Source organism: Mastomys coucha, unplaced genomic scaffold (assembly GCF_008632895.1).
Source record: "Mastomys coucha isolate ucsf_1 unplaced genomic scaffold, UCSF_Mcou_1 pScaffold18, whole genome shotgun sequence".
NCBI lineage: Eukaryota > Metazoa > Chordata > Mammalia > Rodentia > Muridae > Mastomys > Mastomys coucha.
This window is the reverse complement of record NW_022196900.1, coordinates 24269771-24291585: the sequence shown is the minus strand read 5'-3', so window position 1 is coordinate 24291585 and position 21815 is coordinate 24269771. Positions and strand designations below refer to the sequence as shown.

At 52.0% G+C, this 21815-nt stretch overlaps 1 protein-coding gene and 1 long non-coding RNA gene across 6 annotated transcripts in view; one reads left to right on the top strand and one right to left on the bottom strand.

Moving 5' to 3' along the window:
• Positions 1-363: 363 nt before the first annotated feature.
• Positions 364-21815, top strand: part of Akna (AT-hook transcription factor) — a 48313-nt gene continuing 26861 nt past the window's right edge. For 2 of the 5 annotated variants that reach the window (XM_031377630.1, XM_031377627.1), the window contains exons 1-4: positions 9120-9240; positions 14470-14829; positions 17751-18799; positions 21151-21225. In XM_031377630.1, the coding sequence (XP_031233490.1) occupies positions 14580-14829; positions 17751-18799; positions 21151-21225 (1374 nt within the window). In that variant the 5' untranslated portion in view covers positions 9120-9240; positions 14470-14579. Of the gene's footprint in view, positions 382-1438; positions 1460-9012; positions 9241-14469; positions 14830-17750; positions 18800-21150; positions 21226-21815 lie in introns of those variants that run through there. The other 3 variants (XM_031377629.1, XM_031377628.1, XM_031377631.1) reach the window with 3 other exon arrangements.
• LOC116096123 lies at positions 5332-18062 on the bottom strand. Its single transcript, XR_004120845.1, has 3 exons — positions 17632-18062; positions 8470-11381; positions 5332-6717 (listed from the first exon to the last, which is right to left on the bottom strand). It is a non-coding gene; the product is annotated as an uncharacterized LOC116096123 (long non-coding RNA).

Genomic DNA, 21815 nt, shown 5'->3' with positions numbered 1-21815 from the left:
TCTCAAACTTGGTGACTCCTTCCTCATGGTGGCTCCGTGAACCTTACATAGATATCCTCCCTTCCAGCCCTCAGTTTCCCCTTCTAAGCTAGGGAAGGCTCGCGCAGGAGATGCAGTCCAATAGATTTGAGATTTCAGCCCATTTAGCCTTGGAACCTGTTTCCCCGCGACTACCAAAGTCTTGGAGACAGGACGGAGCTGCCAGCCTCTCAATGATTGGTGGATTTCACAGAAGATCCGCCCCCATAAGCCCGCCCCTCGGTCGTCTCGGCTGGGTAGCGGGCATTATGCAAAGCAGGCACGCCCCGCCTCGCGCGCGGATTGGAGGCCTTTGTCTGCCGCTCAACTCCAGGAAACCAGGGCGCGCGGTGCCAGCTGCAGGTGAGACTTGGACTGGAGCTCGAGGGGGGCGTGAAACTCAGCCTTTGGGGACTCAGTTTCCTCTTCGGGAGGGTGGGGACGAGAGCGGACAGCGCTGCGGGACAGGGCCTTGCAGGACCCACAAGGCTTCAGATTATCTCCACATGGGAGCTCCACACGCGCGCGGGGACCGATCGTGGCTTCGGGATCCTGGAGCGAGCGATAACAGTCCCAGCCGCACCCTGGAACGCTGGGACACCCGGACGCCCTAGTGCCGCCTATCCGGCCTCAGTCTCCACCTCCGCGCAGTGGGGGCGTGGGCTTCTGTGTTCAGCCCCTGTACATCCCCTACCAGGCATGGGTCCTGGGGGACTGGGGGTGGTCACTGGCGGGGCTGCTAGCGGTGTTTGGGTAGCAGGCGTGGCCCTGTTGCTTGGTGACCAGGGAGGTGGGGCGCTGCTGTTCTAGGATTTGTGTGAGGCTGGGTCACCCAGCAACAACTCCACCGCCAGGCAGCGTCGGAGCCTCGCTGTCCCTGGATGCCTAAGGCAAGTTTTTCCTCTCTTTTTATTTTGTCCAGAGGAGGTTGGGCGGGGGTGGGGGAGGGCAGCGTGGGGTGGGTTTCTCCACAGTGGGAGGAGCTGTCAAAATAGGCCAGTCCCTTCTTGGTACACAAGAGGCACAGAGAGGCAGCGCGCCTTAGCCAAAGGCGCACAGCAGGGAGGCGCGAAGCAAGTCTCTGCGCTGTTCTGGGAGGCAGTGTCAGCGTCTGCTTGCTGTGAAATCTTGGATGAGACTTCTGACGCTCCTTCCCCGGGCTAGGGTTGAAAGGACAGGATGAAAAGAATCAAAAGCCCTTCTGCGTTTGCGAAAGTTGGAAAGGAAAGTTGGTGGAAACAAACGCGAGCTGTTTTAGAGCCGAGAAGAGAAGCTGAGCCGGCTCCAGTGAAAAGAAGCATTGTTTCCGACCTCTAAGACAGAAGAAATAGGCTGAATCCGAAGAATGAAGGTTAAAGCTAGATACGCACTAGCTGCGGGAAGATCTCCCAGGTTCCTCTTCTGGAGTTGTAGGGGTTGACGCTGGGGCTATTTTGTTGAGGTAATAGAATAGTTGTGGTGGGTTAAATAAGTATGTTTGACTTGCTGATGTGGGGAACAATCTGCGGGTGTCGTACGCAGTATGGGTTTGTCCCTTGGCTGTCCCTGCGTTCCGCAGGAGGGCAAGTGCCCACGCGGGTATTTCCTCCCAGAGGCCAGCTGGTTTGTATCGGAACCATGTGATCGTGGCTCTCTTGAGAGGGGATTTCATCAGCTTCCAGAGCCGGGCTTTCCAGAGGGCCTGGGGCGTTATAGACAGAGAGAGCTGCATTGGGACGGGACTTGGAAACTGTACTGTATTATGTCTGTCAGTGGACCCCTGTGGACAGAGCAGCATTTCAGAGAATCCCCAGAACTTGTGTGTGTCAGAGCCCCAGGTCACCTCCTCCCTGGGTAGATCTAGAAGTGCAGCAGGAGGTCACTGCCAGGTTTTACTTCTGAGCACCTCAGTTTACCCCCTCTAGAAAATGGACAGGGTGGTATTCCCTCCATACCATCTTCAAGTCCAGGTGGGTGGCATCTTAGAAAGCTTGTTGTTCAGCTTCCCCAACTAAGTTTAGAGATGAATTGAAGTCAGAGAAAGGACAGAGCAACCGCCATAGACATTGGTGACAGTGGCTAGTGCACTGACTTCAGGCCACTGTACCCCGAGTCTCACTGTAGTAGTGAGGTGTCTGTGGTGGGCTGAGCTGCCATCTTCCACTGCCCAGTACCAAGCCCTGCTAGATTTGCCCACTTCATTTCCTAGCATTGCCACTAGATGGACTCTGCTGTCCCTGTTGTGCAGTCTAAGGTTCAGAGAGATTAAACCGTTCATCTGGGAAGAGAGAAGCCTAGGCCCTTAGATTCGCCCGGCAGCCTGTGTAGAGCTTTGGAGTATTGGAGGATGTCATGCGACAGTGTCTGGGGAGTCTGGGGAGAGCATGGTTGGTATCTGCAGAATACCTTCTGGGGTAGCACTTCTCAGCCTACTCAGGGTCCCTGGCTGAGGGGAGAGTGTCAGAGAGGTTCCAGAACAGAACAGCCATGGCTTCCTGCCTTGCAGTCCCATTTTAGCCTCTAGTCTCTCCTCCATCCAGCCTATGGCCCCATCTTGGCTCTGGTCCCCACTGCCAAGTATCAGCCAAACCAGCTGGACTGCTAAGCCAGACCCTCCTGCCAGAACCTCCCCCACCCATCTCTAGACCCTTGCCAGCACCCAGCACCCCAGAGCCTATTCCAGAAAGGAGCTGGGATCAAAGCCAGCTAGCGTGCCCAGCTGTCTGTCTGCTTGGGGTCCTGGGACTACAGCCAAGGACCAAGAACTTGAGGGAAGGTGATGCAAGGTCTAGGAGCTGCCCCCCGCCCCCAAGTAAGGGCCTCATCTGGTGAGGGAGCATTATATTTATGAATGTCTTTAATATGCTGTGTGGTTTTGAGCAAGGTGTGTGACCTCTCTGAGTCTTTCCTCCTCTGTTCAATGCTGGTTTGCTTCTGAGAAGCCAGTCTCCTCTTCATTGCATTGTTTTCAAAGGTTGCACAGTAGCCAGAGGAGTGAGGAACAGCTCAGGGCATCAGGTAAGCAGAAAGAGGAGGCTTGGGAACTGTCCGGGGTCACTAAGGTTCAGAGCTACAGACACTCAGGGCCCGGCCACTCCATCAACCCTGAGAAGGGGAAACAGAAGCCAGGCGTGCCTGAATGCTGCTATGCAGGGGTGTGTGTGTGTGTGTGTCTTGCTCTTTCTCTGTGTGTGTCTTTGTGTCTGTGCGTGTATGTGTCTGTCTCTCCTTTTTGTCTCTGTCTTTCTCTGTGTCTGTGTCTGTATATCTATGTGTCTGTATGTCCCCTTCTGTCTCTGTCTCTCTCTCTCTCTGTCTCTGTCTCTCTCTCTGTCTCTCTCTCTCTGTCTGTCTCTCTCTCTCTCTCTCTGTCTCTCTCTCTCTCTGCCTCTCTCTCTCTGCCTCTCTCTCTCTCTCTTTGTGTGTGTATATGTCGGTCTGTCTCTCTTGTTCTTTCTCTTTCTGTGTGTTTATGTGTCTGTGTCATTCTGTCTCTCTTCTTTTTCTGTCTCTCTGTCTTTTTCTGTGTCTATATCTGTATATCTGCGTGTCTGGGTGGCGGGGATGAAACTTGGGGCCTCGTGCCCACTGCACTGAGCTACACCCTCAGCTTACATATTACAACTGTAAACACCATTCCATATTCTTCTGTGAATAGCTAAAACCCATTTCTCTGAGAACAAATATAATTTTATTTCATGACAGGGTTTCTCTGTGTAGCCCTGGCCATCTTGGAACTCACTCTGTAGACCAGGCTGGCCTCGAACTTACAGAGATCCACATGCCTCTACCTCCTGAGTGCTGGGTTTAAAGGTGTGCACCACCACCGTCCAGCTGGGCACAGATATAATCTATTTCAGCAATTGTTGGACACTGAGGTTGTTTCCAACTTCCTCACTGTATATTTCAGTAACAAAATAATTAAGATTAGATGTCCTGGTTCAATCTCTGCTTCCTAACTTGCAAAACAGGAGAAGGAATTCCTGCCGCCTTGGATTGCTATGGAAGTTGGTTGATGAGAACTAATTCCTATAAGAGCTTTTACAAGGTGTTTGACACAAAGCAGATGCAAAAAAAAAAAAACCCTCAGTGCCTCAGTGCTAGCAATACATCATTCTTGGCACTATGAACTTTCAAAATTTTACTTTGATAAAAGCTTGAGAGAGGAGGGAAGAGTGGGGGGAGAGATTGATTTCCATTTATGTGGCTGAACACGCCCTCCTTATAACCCTTATCTTTATTAGCTAAGGACAGCCTATCCCCCCCCCAATAACTAAGAACAAACACACATTTCTTTTTTTTTGGGGGGGGGGAGTTGAGACAGGGTTTCTCTGTATAGCCCTGGCTGTCCTGGAACTCACTCTGTAGACCAGGCTAGCCTCGAACTCAGAAATCCACCTGCCTCTGCCTCCTAGGTGCTGGGATTAAAGGTGTGCACCACCACCGCCCCACTCAAACACACATTTCTTAGCTGGGTCTCTGGCCCCAGAACTGGTTTGGGAGCCACCTGGCAATAGTACCCCTCACACTTGGGAGGGCTCACTCCCCTTTGTATGGGGGATCTGAAATTAGAGCTTTGGCTGATGTTGGATGTTAGGGGAAGCTACTGAGTCCGGCAGGCATCACACTCTGTGGCCACGTCTCTGAGGTCAAGGTCATTGCTCCCAGGCAGGTGCTCTGTGCCAGCTAAGGCACTGGGCCAACACCTGAGGGCGCGTACCGTCCCTCTTAACTCATCCCAGGAGTCTTGTAAAGTCAACAATGCCCCATCTTACACATGAGTAACCAAGACCAGGAGAGTCTTTTTGTTTTTTTGTTTTTTAAAGATTTATTGTTATATGTAAGTACACTGTAGCTGTCTTCAGATACTCCAGAAGAGGATGTCAGATCTCATTATGGATGGTTGTGAGCCACCATGTGGTTGCTGGGATTTGAACTCAGGACCTTCAGAAGAGCAGTCAGTGCTCTTAACTGCTGAGCCATCTCACCAGCTCCCTCAAACCCCCACCCCCGCCAGGAGAGTTTTTATCTGCAAGGATCTTGCCAAGATCACTCACCATTCAAGGATCCTGGAGGCCTCTGTGGCCACCCATTAGCACAGTGAGGCTTCCTGGGTGGGCAAACGGAATGGAATCCAGGCGGCTCAGTGAACCTCTGGGCACCTCAGATACATATACTCTCATATTCTGTCTCTCCCCCCCACCCCCGGTCTCTCTCTCCAGATTCATTTTTTTAATTTGTATTTTGTCTGCATGTATGTATGTGTTCTCTGTGTGTATCTAGTGCTTACATAGACCAGAAGATGGCATTGGATCCCCTGGGACAGGTGGCTGTGAACCATCATATAAACACTGGGAACTGAACCCAAGTCCCAGTGCACTGCTGAGCTGTCTGTCCAGCCTTTTGGTGACCCTCTCTTGATACTACATACCCAAAGCTCATCGAGAGGAACACCCGGGTCCCAGGTGACCTGGGAGTCAGACCCGGCTTCTATGACTCTCCTTGGTCCTTCCTCTGTGACACCGCCCCTGCCCAGATGCACTATGAACTTTGTCCTGGAAGGTGAGCCTCCTGGGCAGGAAGGGAGAGTGACTTTTCCCAGGAAAGGAGAGCCAGGACTCAGAAGGGTCATGATGAAATGATAGACCCACTCCTATGGTGTCTCACTCTGATCTCCTACGATGACTGGCCTGCTTGTGGCTCTCCGCTGGACCTCTGGCCTCCAGGAGAATCAAGGGAGGGCAGATCCAGCGATGTTTCTGGACCCAAGACTGGGGCAATCAGCTGTGCTCCAGATACCATCTGGTGGCCAGGGTACAGGGTCTTACTTTTGTTTTCTTGTCAGGGTGGCCAAGAACTAATATCTCCCTTCTGTGCCTCAGTTTCCTCCTCTGAGCCGTGGGAAAACACACTTGTAACTGTGTCTGAGGCAAAGGATGAGGAAGCAATGAAGAACCACAGGGGAGAGCAGGGCTTCCCTTTGCAAAGGAGGAACTGTAGCCTAGGCCTTAGGCTCCACTCTAGGCTCCCCTGTGCGCGGGCTTTAGGATCTCTACAGCCTGGATGGGGTGAACACTAGTCTTGGTCAGGAGGAGCCAGGTCCTCATGCATCTGGGTCTGTACCAGGTTCACCAGCTTTGTGGCCTTGGGCAAGTTGTGTGGGCTCTAGGGACCTTGTGTACTCATCTGTGAAATGGGCTCCTCACACTAGTCTTGATAAGTGTTAGGGGGCTACAGGCAACTACCTACCTGGGCAGCTGGCCAGATGCAGTGGACGATCCTGAATGCATCGGTTGTGTTTCTGTCATGTGTCAGCCCACGCTGGGGACAGGGGATTTAGTAGTGAAAGTTTCAAGAGCGCCTCCCAGGAGTCGAGAGGCCAGCCCTGGCCACAAGTGAGCATCAGGACAGATGGCAAGTCCTAAGGAGGTCGTTCAGGAGCAGGTCTGCATGCAGCTCAGAGTCAGTAGGGAGTATAGGTGATCATTGGTGAGAAGCCCTCCTGGGGAACATCAGGGAGTTGGGTACTGAAGCAGGCAAGGAGGGAGTGAGGGAGGCTGGAACAGGGCCAGGCTGCAGCCTCTGCCCTAGTGCTAGCAGGAGAGCAGACGAAGTGGCAAGCCTGTGGATGGCTGGTTTGAAAGCTTGTGTTTGAGGAGATCCCTTGAGGCCGTGGTGGGGTGGGGTGTTTCTCCAGAACAGAAAGATTCTGAAAGATATCTGGGGACAGACAGGACCAGAGTTTGGTGAGGTTCAGCAAATTCAGCAAATGAGACTCAATGGTAGAGGAATTCCACATGATGAGGGAGTAGCCAGGTCGAACACCCAGTCTGGCTTGAGGCTCCAAATACAGGAAGGGCCCAGCTGGGGGATGGGAGCTGGGAGAAAGCTACTGTGTCCAAGCTCAGTTTGTCTGTGGCTTTGGTTGAGTAAACTTGAGGGATGGTATTCCAGAAAGCAATGCCATGTGGGCAAGGGTAAGGATAAGGGGGTAGGAGGAGGAAAAGGCCCAGTGGTGGGGGTTGAAGGACAGTAAATACTGGCTGCTGTCTATCAGCGAGGCTGAGGGTGTGGCAGCTGTGGCAGCCACCTGGTGTTGATGGGTTAATGATCAGGGAGGGCAGGCGGGTGAGTGACAGGATGTCAGGGGAGCCTGCCACCCACACAATGGGCCACATGGTCGTCAGAGCAGTAGGCAGGGTCTTGGCAAGATCTGGCTCTGTTCCATAGTCCCTGGGGGACTGCAGGGGGCACCCCAGCCCCCAGATGTGCATACAAGGCAGGGACTGGGATGCAGGAGTTGGGAGGTTATTCAGTTGAAAATGCTTGGTGCTAGCTCAGACTTTGCCAGATCCTGGCAGCTGGCCCTTAAGAGCATTCATCCATTCCATTCACCCATCAGCCACAAGCCCTTGGAGGAGACCAGACTCTCCCACCTATGGAGACCCTGGGCCAGAAACTGGTGATGAAATAGGTCCTAGGGTCCCCTGCTGCACACTGGGCAGGCCCCTGTGCCGTAGCCACTCTGTTTAGCCCTGCTTCACAGAAAGGGAAACTGTGGCTCTAACCACTGAGATCACAGAGCTAGCAGGAGGTGAGGCTGACATTGAACTCCCTGGCCTATGGACTCTCTCCATCACACTTGGGTGGTCCCCTGCCTGGCTGCTCCCTTGAGGTCCCCTGAGGGCTTTTTGGATGGCAGAGGGCTTGACCTCATGTCTGTTCTGTTTCCTGACTCTCTGGGTCAGCAGGGGCAGAGTAGGGAGCCAGGAGCAGACTCAGGGCTCCTGCATCATCTTCCTTCTACCTGGCTCCTGCTTCCTCTTGGCTGCTCTGCCTCAGCCTGGACCCCGAAAGTCAGATTCTGTACCTCTACCCTGGCCGGTGAGTCCTCTCACAGCACATCCTGTTGTCTTCAAGGCCCTCCTGCTGCTCTCAGGTCTCTGCAACTGCCCTTTCTAGAACGTTCTCATCAGTCACGCTTGCGGCTTACCTCTGCCTCTCTGTCCTTCCGGTCGCTTGTGTGACTGTGGCCTCCCCACCCAGACCTTCCTGAGAGTCCTGCCTCACCTCCTCAGCTTGTTACTCTCAAGCCCGGTGTCTTCAGCCAGGGCACATCCAGCATCTGGGACCTGAAACCTTGGGTGCTTAGAAAGTGCTTCCCTAAGATCTATAAGTCCTCCGCCTCAGAAGTACCAGAAGTAGCCCAGGACGTTGGTCACCAGCCTGTCTCATACTCTGCCTCAGGCACTTCTGAAATCTCACACACTTCACTAGAGACCGAAGGGCCAGGGGTGGCGTATCTGTGTCCAGCCATGCTTCTAGCGCCAGCTAAACCTCTCACAGAAGGGAAGGGACCCAAGAAGCCACAGGTTGTGCATCAAGATAAATTTGTTCCGTCATCTCTGGGGCCTCTGAGGGGAAAGCTACAGGAGGAGATACTCATCTGATCCTCTAGTTCTTTCTTCTTACCTAGACAAGTCCAATGCAGACGCATCTTATCTCCAGGCATGGACAGTAAGTGGAAGGGCAGAAATCCCCAAATCCACCCTGAGATGATGAGATTTGTATTAGTAGACAGAGTGAAAGCTGGAAGGGCATGGGCGAGCACCAAGTCTGAGTCCTGTGTCTCTCCACTCTTCCCCGCCCCCTACCCCCCCCCCAACTAGGATGGGCAATGAGACCTACGAAGTGGGAGGAGAGGTTCTGATAAAGTCATTGGTGGTGGAAGAGACCAATTTTGGAGTGGGGAGTGGAGGAACTGCAGGGTCCTCTCCCTGGGCCCAGCATGCAATATGACTAGCCAAGCCTTCTCTGGACTTCCTGCTGGTACAAGCAGGGCTGCGGCTGAGGTGGTCCCAAACTCAAGGCCTCAGAAGTTTCTGTGAGCTCTTCCCATCAATGCAGCCCCACACTTGCCCAGCAAAGGGTTAAGCTCTTGGCGCCAGCTCTGCACAGTAAATCGCCCCCCCCCTCCCCTTTTCACAAACACTTGTAGGAAATCAGGCTGGGCGCTTCCTGCAAGGAGGAGGAGGAGGAGGCAAGGCCAGGCCTCAGCTGCAGGGGCGGGGAGAAGTGGGGAGCGATGCTTGTCTGTGAGCTGAGGCGGTTCTGGCTGGCAGAGCAGTCTGGAGGCGGTCCAGGGTGCTGTGTAGGCAGGGGGCTCCCTGGGTTTGAAACAAAGACCTTGTGGGCAGCTCCCCTGAGCCCAGGCCGGCTGGATGGTGGTGTAGACCAAGTGAGGTAAGGAGCTGAGGCAGGAGGAGGGCCAGAGGGAAGGCCGCCTTCCCTCTGGATGGGCCAGTCATAGACTCTGGACAACCCTGGCAGTCAGCCCAGCCCAGCCAGGAAATCGCAGCTACGCAGCTGCTGCCACTCCTGTCCAGTTCTGGGAGTCCGGCCCCCAGGCCAGAGTGGACTTCAAGATGCTAGTTTCCAGTTCCAGCTCTGATTTGGTTCCCTTGGTGAACTTGGACGGGTATTGGTCCCTCTCCGCGCCCAGGGTGGGCTCCATCTCAAGGCCAGTTAGTGTTTGGGTTGCTGAGGGTCTCAAGAGATGTACGGAAGTGGGGAGCAGGCCAGGAGATGACACCCTCCTACCCATGTAAGGGCAGGGACAAAGTCAACATTCTGGGGACCAGGAGGCCAGCTAAGACCTAAAGTAGGGCAAGATGAGAATCAGTAAAAGCCTGGCCCCTTTTTAGTTCCTCCCCGGATACTTGGGTGAGTCAGGGACAGTCTGGGGACATCCGTAGTGGGTATCTCTACTCGATGCAGGCCAAAGGCCACTCTTGTGAACAGGTCTGTGCCCTGCCGCTGGTCCAAACTTGCTTTGGAGCCCCACAGCCCAGCCCTTTAGAAGGGTCCAGCAGCGTTGTATGGAGGTCTTTCCCCTGCCATCCTCCTGCCTCCTATACACCTCCTGACCTTGGTTTAATAGCCACGGTGTTCTTCTAAACTTCCTGGCTGTTCTCATTAGGTGCCTGCCTCTGTTTCCTCGTTGGAATGAGGTTAAAGTGGGGATGCCCTGGCTATCCTTGGCTGGATAGCATGGAGCTTTTGAATGCCAAGGCAGCTTCAGTGGACGAGGATCATTCTGGAGCATAGTGTGTTGAGTGGTGTAAAGGGCCCTTAGACTTTGTAATGGCCCAAGACAGGAACATCCTTCTCTCACCACACACACACACACACACACACACACACACATACACACACACACACACACACACACACACACACAGAGAGAGAGAGAGAGACAGAGAGACAGAGAGACAGAGAGACAGAGAGACAGAGAGAGAGAGAGACAGAGAGCTGTGTGAAGCAGAAGCAGTGGGGAACAGGGCATTGCCTAGCCAGGAACTAAATAGAATCCCTGGAGGGTGTTACAACATGGAGATCAGATCTGTACAGGTGTTAGGTGGTAAGAAACAAGGGCATAGAAAAAGAAGTGTTTGGTGTTTTGGGGGTGGGGTACAGTTTCTCTGGGGGCAGGTGGGGACCCTTAGCCCAATGGCCGAACCATTCGCAGGACTTAGTTATAGAGGGGCTGACCCTCCTGGGTCAGGACATCATAGTTCGTATCCCGAGCATCCACTGCTGCCCTGACAGCTGTCCGGACCTCCCTGGCTGTCTGTGGCACTCAGGGGCTAGGCCCTGAGCCCTCCTTGAAGTTCAGCTTGTGTTTTCAGACCTCTGTGCCTTTGTCTGTGCCGTTCCTTGTCCCGATTCCCCTTCCTCTTTCTCCCCTAGATTTGCTTGGTCTGTTAAAGCCGTCACCAAACTTCCTTCTTCAGCAGCTTTTCTGGATTTCGTCCTCCACGGAGGGTGGGATCTTGGCAAGGGAGTTTTTCTGTATCCTAGGGGCTGAGAGCCTCCAAGTTCATTTGGTGCCTCTCTGAGGGCCAGGGTGCTCACCAGACAGAGGGATGGGTGCAGCAGGAGCAGGCCTAGGTGACCACTGTTCCCCTATACAGAGAGGAGCAGCCAGCCAGCCACTGCCTCGAGTGGCTGGAGCCTCAGGGCTGGGGTCTGCTTGCCTGGTGCTCAGCCTCTACTCTATTGCAACTTCATCTCTGCCTGAGGTTGGTACACGTTTGACATGGATGTGTGTTTGCTGATTGACTACCTGTCTGTCCAGTTCCAGGCTCCATGGCACCAAGGGCCGTGGTCGGCACAGAAGAATAAGGTCTTTCTCAGGAAAAGCTCACAAGTTGAGGCACTTGAGAAATGGGTGCAAAACTGTAGCCTCAGACTGTTGCTGCCTGTGATGTGTGGGCTCTCTGGAGAACAGTGAGATTTTTGCGGCTGAGTCACTGCAGAAAACTGGCCGTTCCTCTTTTTGCACGCAGGGGCCTCTGTGATGGGGCAGGCTGCTCTGCGGTGGGCTAGGAAAAAAAAATAACATTTCAAAAGTCAGAAAACCACATGCCACAGCCCTTCCTCAGCAGAGATGTCAGGAGGTATGGTTGCACCCCCTCTACCTGCCCACGCCTCCATACTGGGAGTCAGAACCCCGGAGAGGCCCTGTTGAAGGCCGGGCAGTGGTGGCGCATGCCTTTAATCCCAGCACTCTGGAGGCAGAGGCAGGCTGATTTCTGAGTCTGAGGCCAGCCTGGTCTACAGAGTAAGTTCCAGGACAGCCAGGGCTATACAGATAAACCCTGTCTCAAAAACAAAAACAAAAACAAGAAAGATTCTGAAGCCTTGACCCAGGGCTTCTGAGCCAGGATCCTACAGACATAGACCAAGTGCTTAGAGAATTCTCAAGCACACTCAAGATCAGGATTCCCCCATCACTGTGGATTTGAAGTAGGGGTACAGGTTCTATACGGGAATAAGGGCCTCGAATTTAGATTTACAGTATTTTGTAGGGATAGGGCAGTATGTGTGTGCCACTGTGTGCACCAGAGGCCAGAAGACAACCTGGAATGTGAGTCTCACTTGCCAACTTGTTTTACGCAGTCCCTAACTCAATGCTTGCATATGCTAAGTGCCTGGCATTCTGTCTGCTTCCCATCTCCTGGTAGGGGTGTGCTGGAATTTCACATGCTTGCATTCAGCTTTTATGTGAGTTCTGGAGACTCGAACTCAGGTCCTTAGGGTTGTGAGGCCAGTATTCCTCTGAGTCATCTCTCCAGCCCCAACTTAAGAACTTTTCTATTTATCCTTTAAAAATATTACATTTAATTATTGCAATGTGTTTGTGCACATGTCACCATATGTACATATGTAGAGGTGGTGGCACATTTGAGAATCAGTTCTTCCCTATCGTGTGGGTCCCAGGGATCAAACTCAGTTCCTCAGACTTAGCAACAAGTGCCTTTAGCTGCTGAACCATCTCACCAGCCCTCTCTTGCTTCATTTTAAAATTCTCTTTCTAGTACATGTAGTATTTGGATATGCGGATATGCAGTTAGAAGTATGCATAGAGGTATAGGTGTGCAGATTTTTTTTCTGTTGGGGATGTGTGGTTACTAAGAAAATAAAACCCCGGGCCAGGACTGATCTCTAGTCGTAGTACTTACCGACCAGTGGATCCTGGCCTAATCAGTCACTATTCTCTCTGAGCCTTGGTCTTGCTACTGAGATGCGAAGGCAAATATCTGTCAAGCTTCCTGCTAGCCTAGCAGAGTCGGGGCAGTGTGGAGATACGTGGGAAATTTAGGGGTTCTTCAGGCACTGGGGCAGGAGGACTGGCTGAGGGGCAGGGAGAGAAGCCCTGAAGTCCCCTTTCCCCAGAGCCAGAGTCACAGCTAAAGGAGAGTTAGCCCACGTCACTGCCTAGTCTTTGTGAAGCCAGGCTTTCCCAAGCAAGTCCCTGTCTCTGGGGAACTGAGTCTAGAAATAGCTGCCTGATGACTTTTCCCAGCTATATTTTGAGAGCAGCGCCCAAGAGCCCCAGAGGCTCAAGGACAACTCCAACTGCTCAACCTTAGAGGTTGGGCACTATATCAGCCTTGGTAGAAGAGCCCACACTGGTACCAAGAACCTGGCTGCTACCCATGGTCTTCATTCCTGTGCTACTCTGGAAAAGTCCCCTTCCTCTCTGGAACTCAGTTGTCCTACCTTTATAGAAACCAAGTGTGGACAGCCACAGTTCTTTGGTAACCGAGTGGCTGGCAGCTCCTTGGTCCTGTGCCTTTATCCCGAAGCTGGGTTTACTGGGCTTACTGCTGTGATTGGCACAGGAAATACTAGCAAAGTGTCAGAAGTAGAGTGTGAAGGGAGAAGAGAGAATGAGGGGAAGAGGAAGGCTGAGGGAGCCCTCTTTGGGCCGCCTCCCCTGCTACCAGGGCCCCTCCCACAGTCCCTCTGTGGCCAGGCTCTCTGGCACAATGTCCGAGAGCAATATCAAGGGCCTTGTCCATTGCCCTCTCTCCATTGCTGGTCTCTCTGCCCAAGAGTCACAGACAACTGTGACTCTTAGGATGTCATGAGAAGCTTGCAGGGTTTGGCTTGCCCACCTTCCAGCACTCCCTGCTGTCAGTCACCTATCTTCTGTACTCTCAGGACCCCTGGCCTACTGTGTTGTAATTTCTATTTTTTTTTTTGAGGCAAAAAAATCATATAACGTGCAACTAAGCAGTCAGTGGCCCTTAGCATAATCGCATAGTTATATCATGTCTCTTCTACCTTTCAGAACATTTCCCTCACCCCTTAAAAAAAAAAATCCTGTGCCCGCTGAGCAGCCAGGGACCTTGTCCCCGCCTCCACATCACTGTGGCAGCCCTCACTTAGCCCCCTTCCTCTCTAGACTCACCCCCCCCACCCCCCGCACACTGCAGGCCTCAGGCTCAGACTCACAGGAATCTGGTGTCTGCTTTTTCACAATTACCATAGCACTTTGGTGTCACACATGTTGGGACTCCATTCCTTTTTCTGCCCTAATTCCATTCCTTTCTGCAGCTGAGTAATACTCTGTTATATGTAGAGACGGCAAATCGTTTCTCCGTGCAGATGCATGGAACTGTGTTTGTTTGCACGCCTGCTTTCAATTAGTTTCGGTATTGGAAGTGGCTCGCTTTCCATCCCCTGCTTTCAACCTGAAGTCGTGTCCCATGCCCAAAGTCCCATGTGGTGCTTCCCTGCCTTCCTGGGCTTGGGGTGACTGCCACCAGGGAACCCTTGTCTCTTTTCACCTGGATGGTGGCTGCCGGCTAATCTGTGCATGCCCTCCCTTGGGCAGTCAGTGCTGTGACAGGGCGTGGTGCCTGCAGACAGAGCTAGGTGTGCAGTGACAGGAGCTGGCGTTTGGGGAACACTTGTTAACACAGGGTGCTGCCTGCTAGCACTCTACCCTGTATCCCAGAGGGAGAGGAATCCTCATCTCATTGATGACAAATGAGGACAGTGAGTCACCCAGGGTCACACAGCAGAGGGCTGCCTGCCTCTGGGGCTGCAGCTGGTGAGTTCCCGGATGGATGGTGGAAGCCCTGGAGGATTGACATTATCCATTGGTTGTACCCCCAACAGGCCACAGGCGGGATGGCTGGTGCTAAGAGGAGCCACCTGTGATTTGGATCCCCAGCTGCAGCTCAGTCTCTTGAAGATGAAGTGGCCCAGGTGAAGCCAGGCCGGGTCCCATGGCCAGCTCAGGGACAAAGGCACAATGGGCTGGGCCAAGCTTGGGGCAAGGACCCCGAAGGCGCCGCTGGGCTTGGGCTGAGGACCAAGATGCAGACGGAAGAAGTGACCAGGGCTGGGGAGACAAACAGCTTCTTCCCGAAGCCCCCAGTCCTGAGCTCCTAGAGGACTTCCGTCGGGCACAGGAGCACCTGCCACCCCTTGAGTGGGACCCTGACTTGCAGGACTCCGGAGAGTCTTCTGGAGAAGGTGAGGTGGGCTCCTCTTCCCCATGGGGGTGACCTGTTTCCCCAAGAGCCCACTTTCCAGCAGAGGCAAGCAAACTAGGGGCATCTTTCCAACCCTTACTTCAATTCTATTCTATTCTACAACAATACTGCGCATTTTGGAAAATGTAAGCAATAAGGGGTGAATGTGGAAGTGCTCATTATTCCACCCCTCCCCCGGTGGGACCTCTTTTCAGCAGGCAAATAGTAGATGAATATACAAATGTATGCTAAAGTATTCCATTGCCGATTACTTTGTTATCTTAATAGCTAAGAATATTTTCCCTATTCTCCCAATATTCCTCCACAGGTCTCTCCCAGGACCTGCACACAATGTGACTTCTCCCATAATCCTTTGTCCGTTCTCTCCCGCCCTGCAGCATACAGTTAGTGGTCTGTGCTGTGGTGAACGCCGCAGAGGCAATGACATCCGGCGTTCTCTGCGTACTTGTCACCATCCTGCCTTTGGTGACTTGAACTGCTTGGCTCAGGGTTTGGGCTTATTCTAAACCCCAGCCAGCAGAGGGAATGTTAGCATTCTTCATCCTCACCAGTGGCTGTGTTCCCACTGCCAGGAGACCAGCATGAAGGGACTTCTCAGCTTTGCCTATGGCAAGTCCCTTCTCCACACCAGCCTTGGTTTCCTCATCTCTGAAATGGGCATAATGACACCACTGGGAACAGCAAAGTCTTGAAGTGTGTTGACCCCTTTACTGGATTATGAATAGGACAACACATAGTAGGCTTCCTGATATCACTAGAACCCTTGGACCACAGAGAAACCAGTTGTGCCAGTATCCTGAGTATTTCATGGCTGCCACAGCTGTCCACTTGGGAGCTGGTGTGTGTGTGTGTGTGTGTGTGTGTGTGTGTGTGTGTGTGTGTGTGTGTGTGTTTTACTGGAAATTGAAGCTTGAGCCTTCTATAAGCCATTCAGTGCTCTAAGGCTGAACTATATCCCAAGCCTCTAAAACAAAGTGTATTTCTGAGATAAAGTAATTTCTGAGGGAATCCAGACTGAGATGTTTAAGGCAACCGGCAGAGGTGCCTCTTACTGAGAGACACTTGGTATGATGTGGCAGCCACCCCTGTGTCTTGTGACCCACTTCCTTCCTTCGACACAACTCTCAGCAGGTAAGAGAAGCAAGTACCAAGCATAAATAAGAACTGTCAGAGACCAGTGACTTGTTCGTGGTCCCCAGTTAGGGATCAGAAGAGCCTGGAGTGAGTACAGCTCCTTTATGCTCTGGTGGTAAACCCTTTATTGAGTTCCAGTCCAGGACTGCTCTGAACCACAGTGTGATCCTTTGGTCAGTTACTTACCACCACAGAGCTTTGGGTTTGGATGTACTGCTATAAAGCAGAGTGATTAGGTGAAGTCAGTTGTAAATAACCAAGAGATATGCAGTGTCAAGAGTAAAGGGGAAGAGCTCTGTGGAACAGCAAGCCTACAAGGCTTATGACAAAAGGCACCTCCATCCAGAGCAGAGTCTGTGCATTGTTACCAGTGTGTCTCATGAAAAGCTGGATCTATCCCAGACAGAGTAGACACTCTGTGAACGTGGCTGCTTACAAGATGGATGCATTTTGGATGGATGGCTGAAGGCTGGGTGTTAGATGGATAGGTGAATACCTGAAAGAATGGGTAGGTGAACGGATGATAGATGGATGCTTAGAAGGATGAATGGATTGATGGATAGGTGGATGGATGGATGGATAAATGGATGGTGGGATGGGTGGATGGATAGAAGGATGAATAGGTGGATAGGTGAGTGGATGGATGGATAAATGGATGGTGGGATGAATAGATAGATAGAAAGATGAACAGGTGGATAGGTGGCTGAATAAAAAGGTCCTTAAAAGGATAGGTGAATATTTGAAAGAATGGATGGTGGATGGATTATATATGCAGAGATGGGTGATGGCTGTGGTGTAGATGGATGGATGAATGCATGGGTGGGTCGATGGATGGATGCTTGAAAGGGTGGATGGATGTTTAGGTGAATGCCCTATCTACTACATAAGAATTACTACCTATTTCTTGGAAGCTGTGCACATTTTATCTTTTGTTACACAGATTTTATGGGTCATCCATGGCATCTTTCCCCCATCTTTCTGCTTCATTGAGAAACAGTACTGAGCACCTGCTCTCTAAACGAAATAGAGCTCAAAAGCAGCCACTGCCCTTGCCCTCAGGGGGCTTGCAGTGTTATGGGTGACGGGACAAACAGCTGTCACTGCCATAGGCAGTATGTTGCAGAGGGCTCCAGGCTTGTGGGAGCCTGCAGAGAGAGAGTTTGACCTTATCAGCGAGCTTCAGAACTTTTCTGGGAAGGTCAAGATTGAGATTCAGCCTGAAGGACCAATAGCTCACAAGATGAAAGAAGGAGACAGGACCCTGGTGGAGGATGAACGAAAGCACAGTGCTTTTCAGGGTCCCTGGGTTTTGGGATGTTGGAGCAGCAGGGGCCCCAGGACCCCAGGAAAGGCTCTGCTCTCATGCTGGGAACAACAGGGAGATGTGATGAGATTCCAGGTGGCAGGGGGCCAAAGAAGAGATCATATGGCTATTGCATTTGTTCTTCTGTAGGAGGTAAATGGGACAGGGCAGGGGACATTCTGGATCAGGGGCTAAGGTGACGATCAAGATGCCTCCCAGGCTTTGCCTTATGCAACTGTATGCGATGGTATTGCCATTTGTAGAAATGGGATACACTTAGTGGAGACTAGCTCTAAGGTTTGAGCTTAGAGGACCTTTGACCAGGGGAAAAGTTACACAAGTTACCTGATTATGTGTGGGTGGCTCTAGGTTCTTGCCATCCTCAGCATCATTAGGTCATGAAGTGATTCAGGTGGCATTATAGACCCAGCACGGGCTCAGCAGTGAATGACCTGTCTTTCCAGAGACTGAAGCTGACGATGTTAGCAGCCCAGAAGGTTCCACCGTGCCTCTGCCCTGGCTCTCCAGGCACAACCAACATCTAGACCTGTCTGAAGAGGAGCTGGATGAGGCGTCTGGGAGCCCTGAGGTAGACTTAGCTGGAGAGAGTTGTACAGAGCTGGAGTGTGAAGACCAAGGAGAATCCAGCCCTCCGGCTCTGGAACAGGGGCCAGCCAGAGGCTGGGTTACCTCTGTCAGACAAGGCGGTAACTACAGACCCTCCGAGCATCTAGAGGCCCAGCCATCTATTGAACATAGCCGCACAAAGTCTTGGAGCAGTGGGACTTTGAGCCTCGGTCAACCTAGTGACAGCCTTGGTTCTACCTGGGAAGGAGACTCGGATGTCCCTCAGTCTTCCACCTTGCCCAAAGCCCTGCCACAGAGTCCATGCCACAGCCTTTCACACCCAGGTGACAGAAATGGAGGTAAAGTTGCTCCGGCAACACCCACAGAATTCCGGGACTCCTTAGCAGCGCCAGCCCAGAATCCTGAGTGCTCTGCAGGCACATGGGGGCAAGAAACCACCAGTCTACCCAGCTCTCGGCCTGAGGACCAAACCTGGAAGAAAACTAAGACATCACCTAAGCCGCTGCCCTCCCGGTTTACTGGCTCTGTCAGCCCCCTGAGTGCTCGGCTTGGGGCGGTAAAGAAAGTTGTGTCACAGCACAAGCAGGGAGCCACTCTGGCTGGCCACTCTTCTTCACATGTTCAGAAGTATGGCAGGGGACGCCGCCTGAACTACCCACTCCCTGATTTCTCCAAGGTGGGACCCCGGGTGAGGTTTCCCAAAGATGAGAACTACCGACCCCCAAAGTCCAGAGGCCACAACAGGCAACAAGGCTCTACCAGACCCCTTATCTTCAAGTCGCCAGCTGAGATTGTTCGGGATGTACTGTTGAGTAGCGGAGAGCCGTCCCTGGCCCAGGAATCTTCTCTTGCTCACCCCATCACCAGAGTGCCCCAGGAGTTCCAGACACCCGAACAAGCCACTGAGCTAGTTCATCAGCTCCAGGTAAGCAAGATGCTTGTCCATGTTACCCAGACACTTGTTAATTAGAGAAGCTTGTCTTGGGATGGAGCCCCTGCTGGTGAAGGTGGAGTTGTTTCTAGGCTAATGCTAGACCCTGCCCATTGCTCAAAGAAGAGCAGTGTGAGAGACTGGGAGTGTGACTCAGTCAGTATAGTGCTTGCCTCCCATGATCAAAACCCAGCGTCCAATCTGAGCACCTCATAAATGGGTGTGGCGGTGCAGGTTTGTACCCCTAGGAATCTACAAAGTAGAAGCAGGAGGATCAGATATCTGAGGCCATCCTCAGCTACATAACAATAGCAAGTTCTGGGCTAGCTTGGACTAGAGACCCTGTCTCTAAGCGGTAGAGCAGTGAGTCTGTCCGTGTCTCATGGATGGTCTGTTTATTTTCAAGCACAGCTAACATATCTAACATAAGGAGAATGGTCTAGTGGACACCCTCCTCCTCACATCCACCCAGGGAGCAGCTCCTGGGATCCTTTTTCTATCTATGGCCAGCCTCTTCCCCCACTCCCACAACCCCCACTGAGTTAAGCAAAATTCCAGGTATGCAGTCATTTTGTAGTTTATTGTTTACCTCTAAGAACTCTGCCCACAGGATTGCATGCAGAGGCAGAAACAGGTCCCCACGCACTACGCAGTGGCTTGTTCTTTCCGTCCCCTGGAGTCAGTCTCTGCAGCCCTTCTTGCATTTCTTCTTTCTAATATCTCCTGTCTATCTTTCCTCCTCTGCTCTCTTTTTGATACATGATCTCTGTGGAGTCAGGCCTTCCCCGTAGTCATTCCCATTTTACACCGTGCTGAGGCATATGCCTTATCTCACGGGACCTTGCGTGTCCTCCCTTTACCTTGACCATTAGTATGATCAGAGGTTGGGGTTTGGGGTTGTAGGCTCCTATGTGCACCTCTCCCCACTAGACCATGAGCTGCCGGGGAGGGTGCTGTGAGCTTCCTTCAGGAGCTGTGACCACTTGCAGCCTCTGCTGACCTGTAAAGTCCACTGCAGTCCTTGCCTTGCCCCGAGACCTTCCCTTGAAGTGAAATAGTATTGTGATATTGCCTCCTTTTACATTATGCATTGTTATAAATCTCCTAAAGAAATAACACCTTCCCTCATCAACCATGAGATTATCAAGATCTTGTCAATATGGGAAAAAATGAAACAGCCATGTGATTTCCTTCCTTCCTTCCTTCCTCCCTATTCTTCCTTTATAGATTTATTTATTTTATTCTATGTGTATGAATGTTTTGCCTGCATGTATGTATGTGCACTTTGTGCATGCATGGCGCCTGAGAAGGTCAGAAGCAGTCATCAGATCCCATGACACTGGGGCCACAGATGGCTCTGTACAATTTGAGTGTTGGGAACCTGACCTGAATCCTCTACAAGTGCTCTTAACCACTGAGCTATCTCTCCAGACCCCTACCCCTCTCTCTTTCTGTCTCTTTCTCTTCCCACCCCTCCTCTGGCACCAAGGGTCTTCTTATATCACTCTCCACCATATTTTGTTACTGAGGGTAGAACTCGCTCACTCAGGTTGTCTGGCCATCAAACCTCTTCTCCTCTCCAACTCCTGGGGTTACAGGCATGCATCACCATGGCTGGCTTTGTCTGTTTTTGTTTTGTGGGGACAAGGTCTGTTTTTTTTACATAGCTCTGACTCTCCTAGAATCCACAGAGATCCTCATACCTCTGCCTCCCAAGTGCTGGGATTACAGGCATGCATCATCATACCTAACTTCACACTTGACTTTTTAAGACAGGTACTGGAGATTCAGGCTTAGTTACTCATGCTTGCACAGTGGGCCCTTTACCCACAGACCCACCACCCCAGCCCGGAACCTGACCTTTTACAACAGTGACTCATTTTCAGGTGTCATTTCCTTGCATCATAGGCGACCAATGACATCTGTTTTGTTTTTTCCCTACTGTGAGTTGCTTTAACAAAACTTTGGGTTTTGTGTAAGGCCAGTGATCCAGAGTATATAAGAGCTCTAACTTTTAATTCGTTTTCTGTTCTTTCTCTGCGTATGTGTATTCACTTGCTCATGTATGTGTGGATGCATGTGTGGATGTTTGCATATGGAGCCCAGCAGTCAGCTTTGAGTGTCTGCCTGAGTTCTCCACCTTACTTGTGTTTTTGGAGACAAGGTTTCTCTTTTACCTGGTACTCACCAGTTCTGTTAGGCTGGCTGCCCAGAATTCCAGAGATTCACCTGGCTCTGCCTCCCCAAATGTGCCACCACACCTGGCATTCTTACTGGGGTCTTGGGGATTGAACCCAGGTCCTTACACATGTGTGGCCAGGAGTGACTACATCTTTTCTCTACAGGAGGACTATCACAAGCTCCTCACCAAGTATGCGGAGGCTGAGAACACCATTGACCAACTTCGCCTTGGGGCCAAGGTAATGACTGGCTGGAGCTGGCTGAGCTGTGTGGGTGGAGCCAAGAGCAGGGGGGTAGGGATGGGGAGAGGTGGCGGGAGGAGACAGGGTTCTTTGAGAGATGGCCTACCCCAGAGTCTTAGAGAAAGGTCACACTGGCTCTTGTATCCTGAGACTGTGTATTGGGGAATCCTAGTCCTTGAATCACCACCACCAGGCCTCATTCTGACCTCGACATAACCTATCTATCCCTGGCCTCCCTCTCTCACTGTTGATGTCTTTGATGGAGCCTGGAGTACTCAGGAATGTCACCAAAAGTTGTCTCTTTCTCTGTGACTTGGCAGAAGTGGGAGTATGACTTCCTAGGCTGACTCTTGACCCCATTCTAGCCAGCTGGGTGACTTGAGTCAGTCTGTAGCCCAGACTTTTGTTCAATCTTTGGCGCCCCATTTTTCTGGGATCACACTTTCATCTTTCTCCTGTGTCTCCCCCAAAACCTCCTCCTCTTATCCAACTGGAACTGAGCACCCCATGTGGGACAGCCCCACGCGGTAGCTCATCCACACTGAGAACTAGGTAGCATAGCCTCCCACCATGACCTGTCTCCGGAG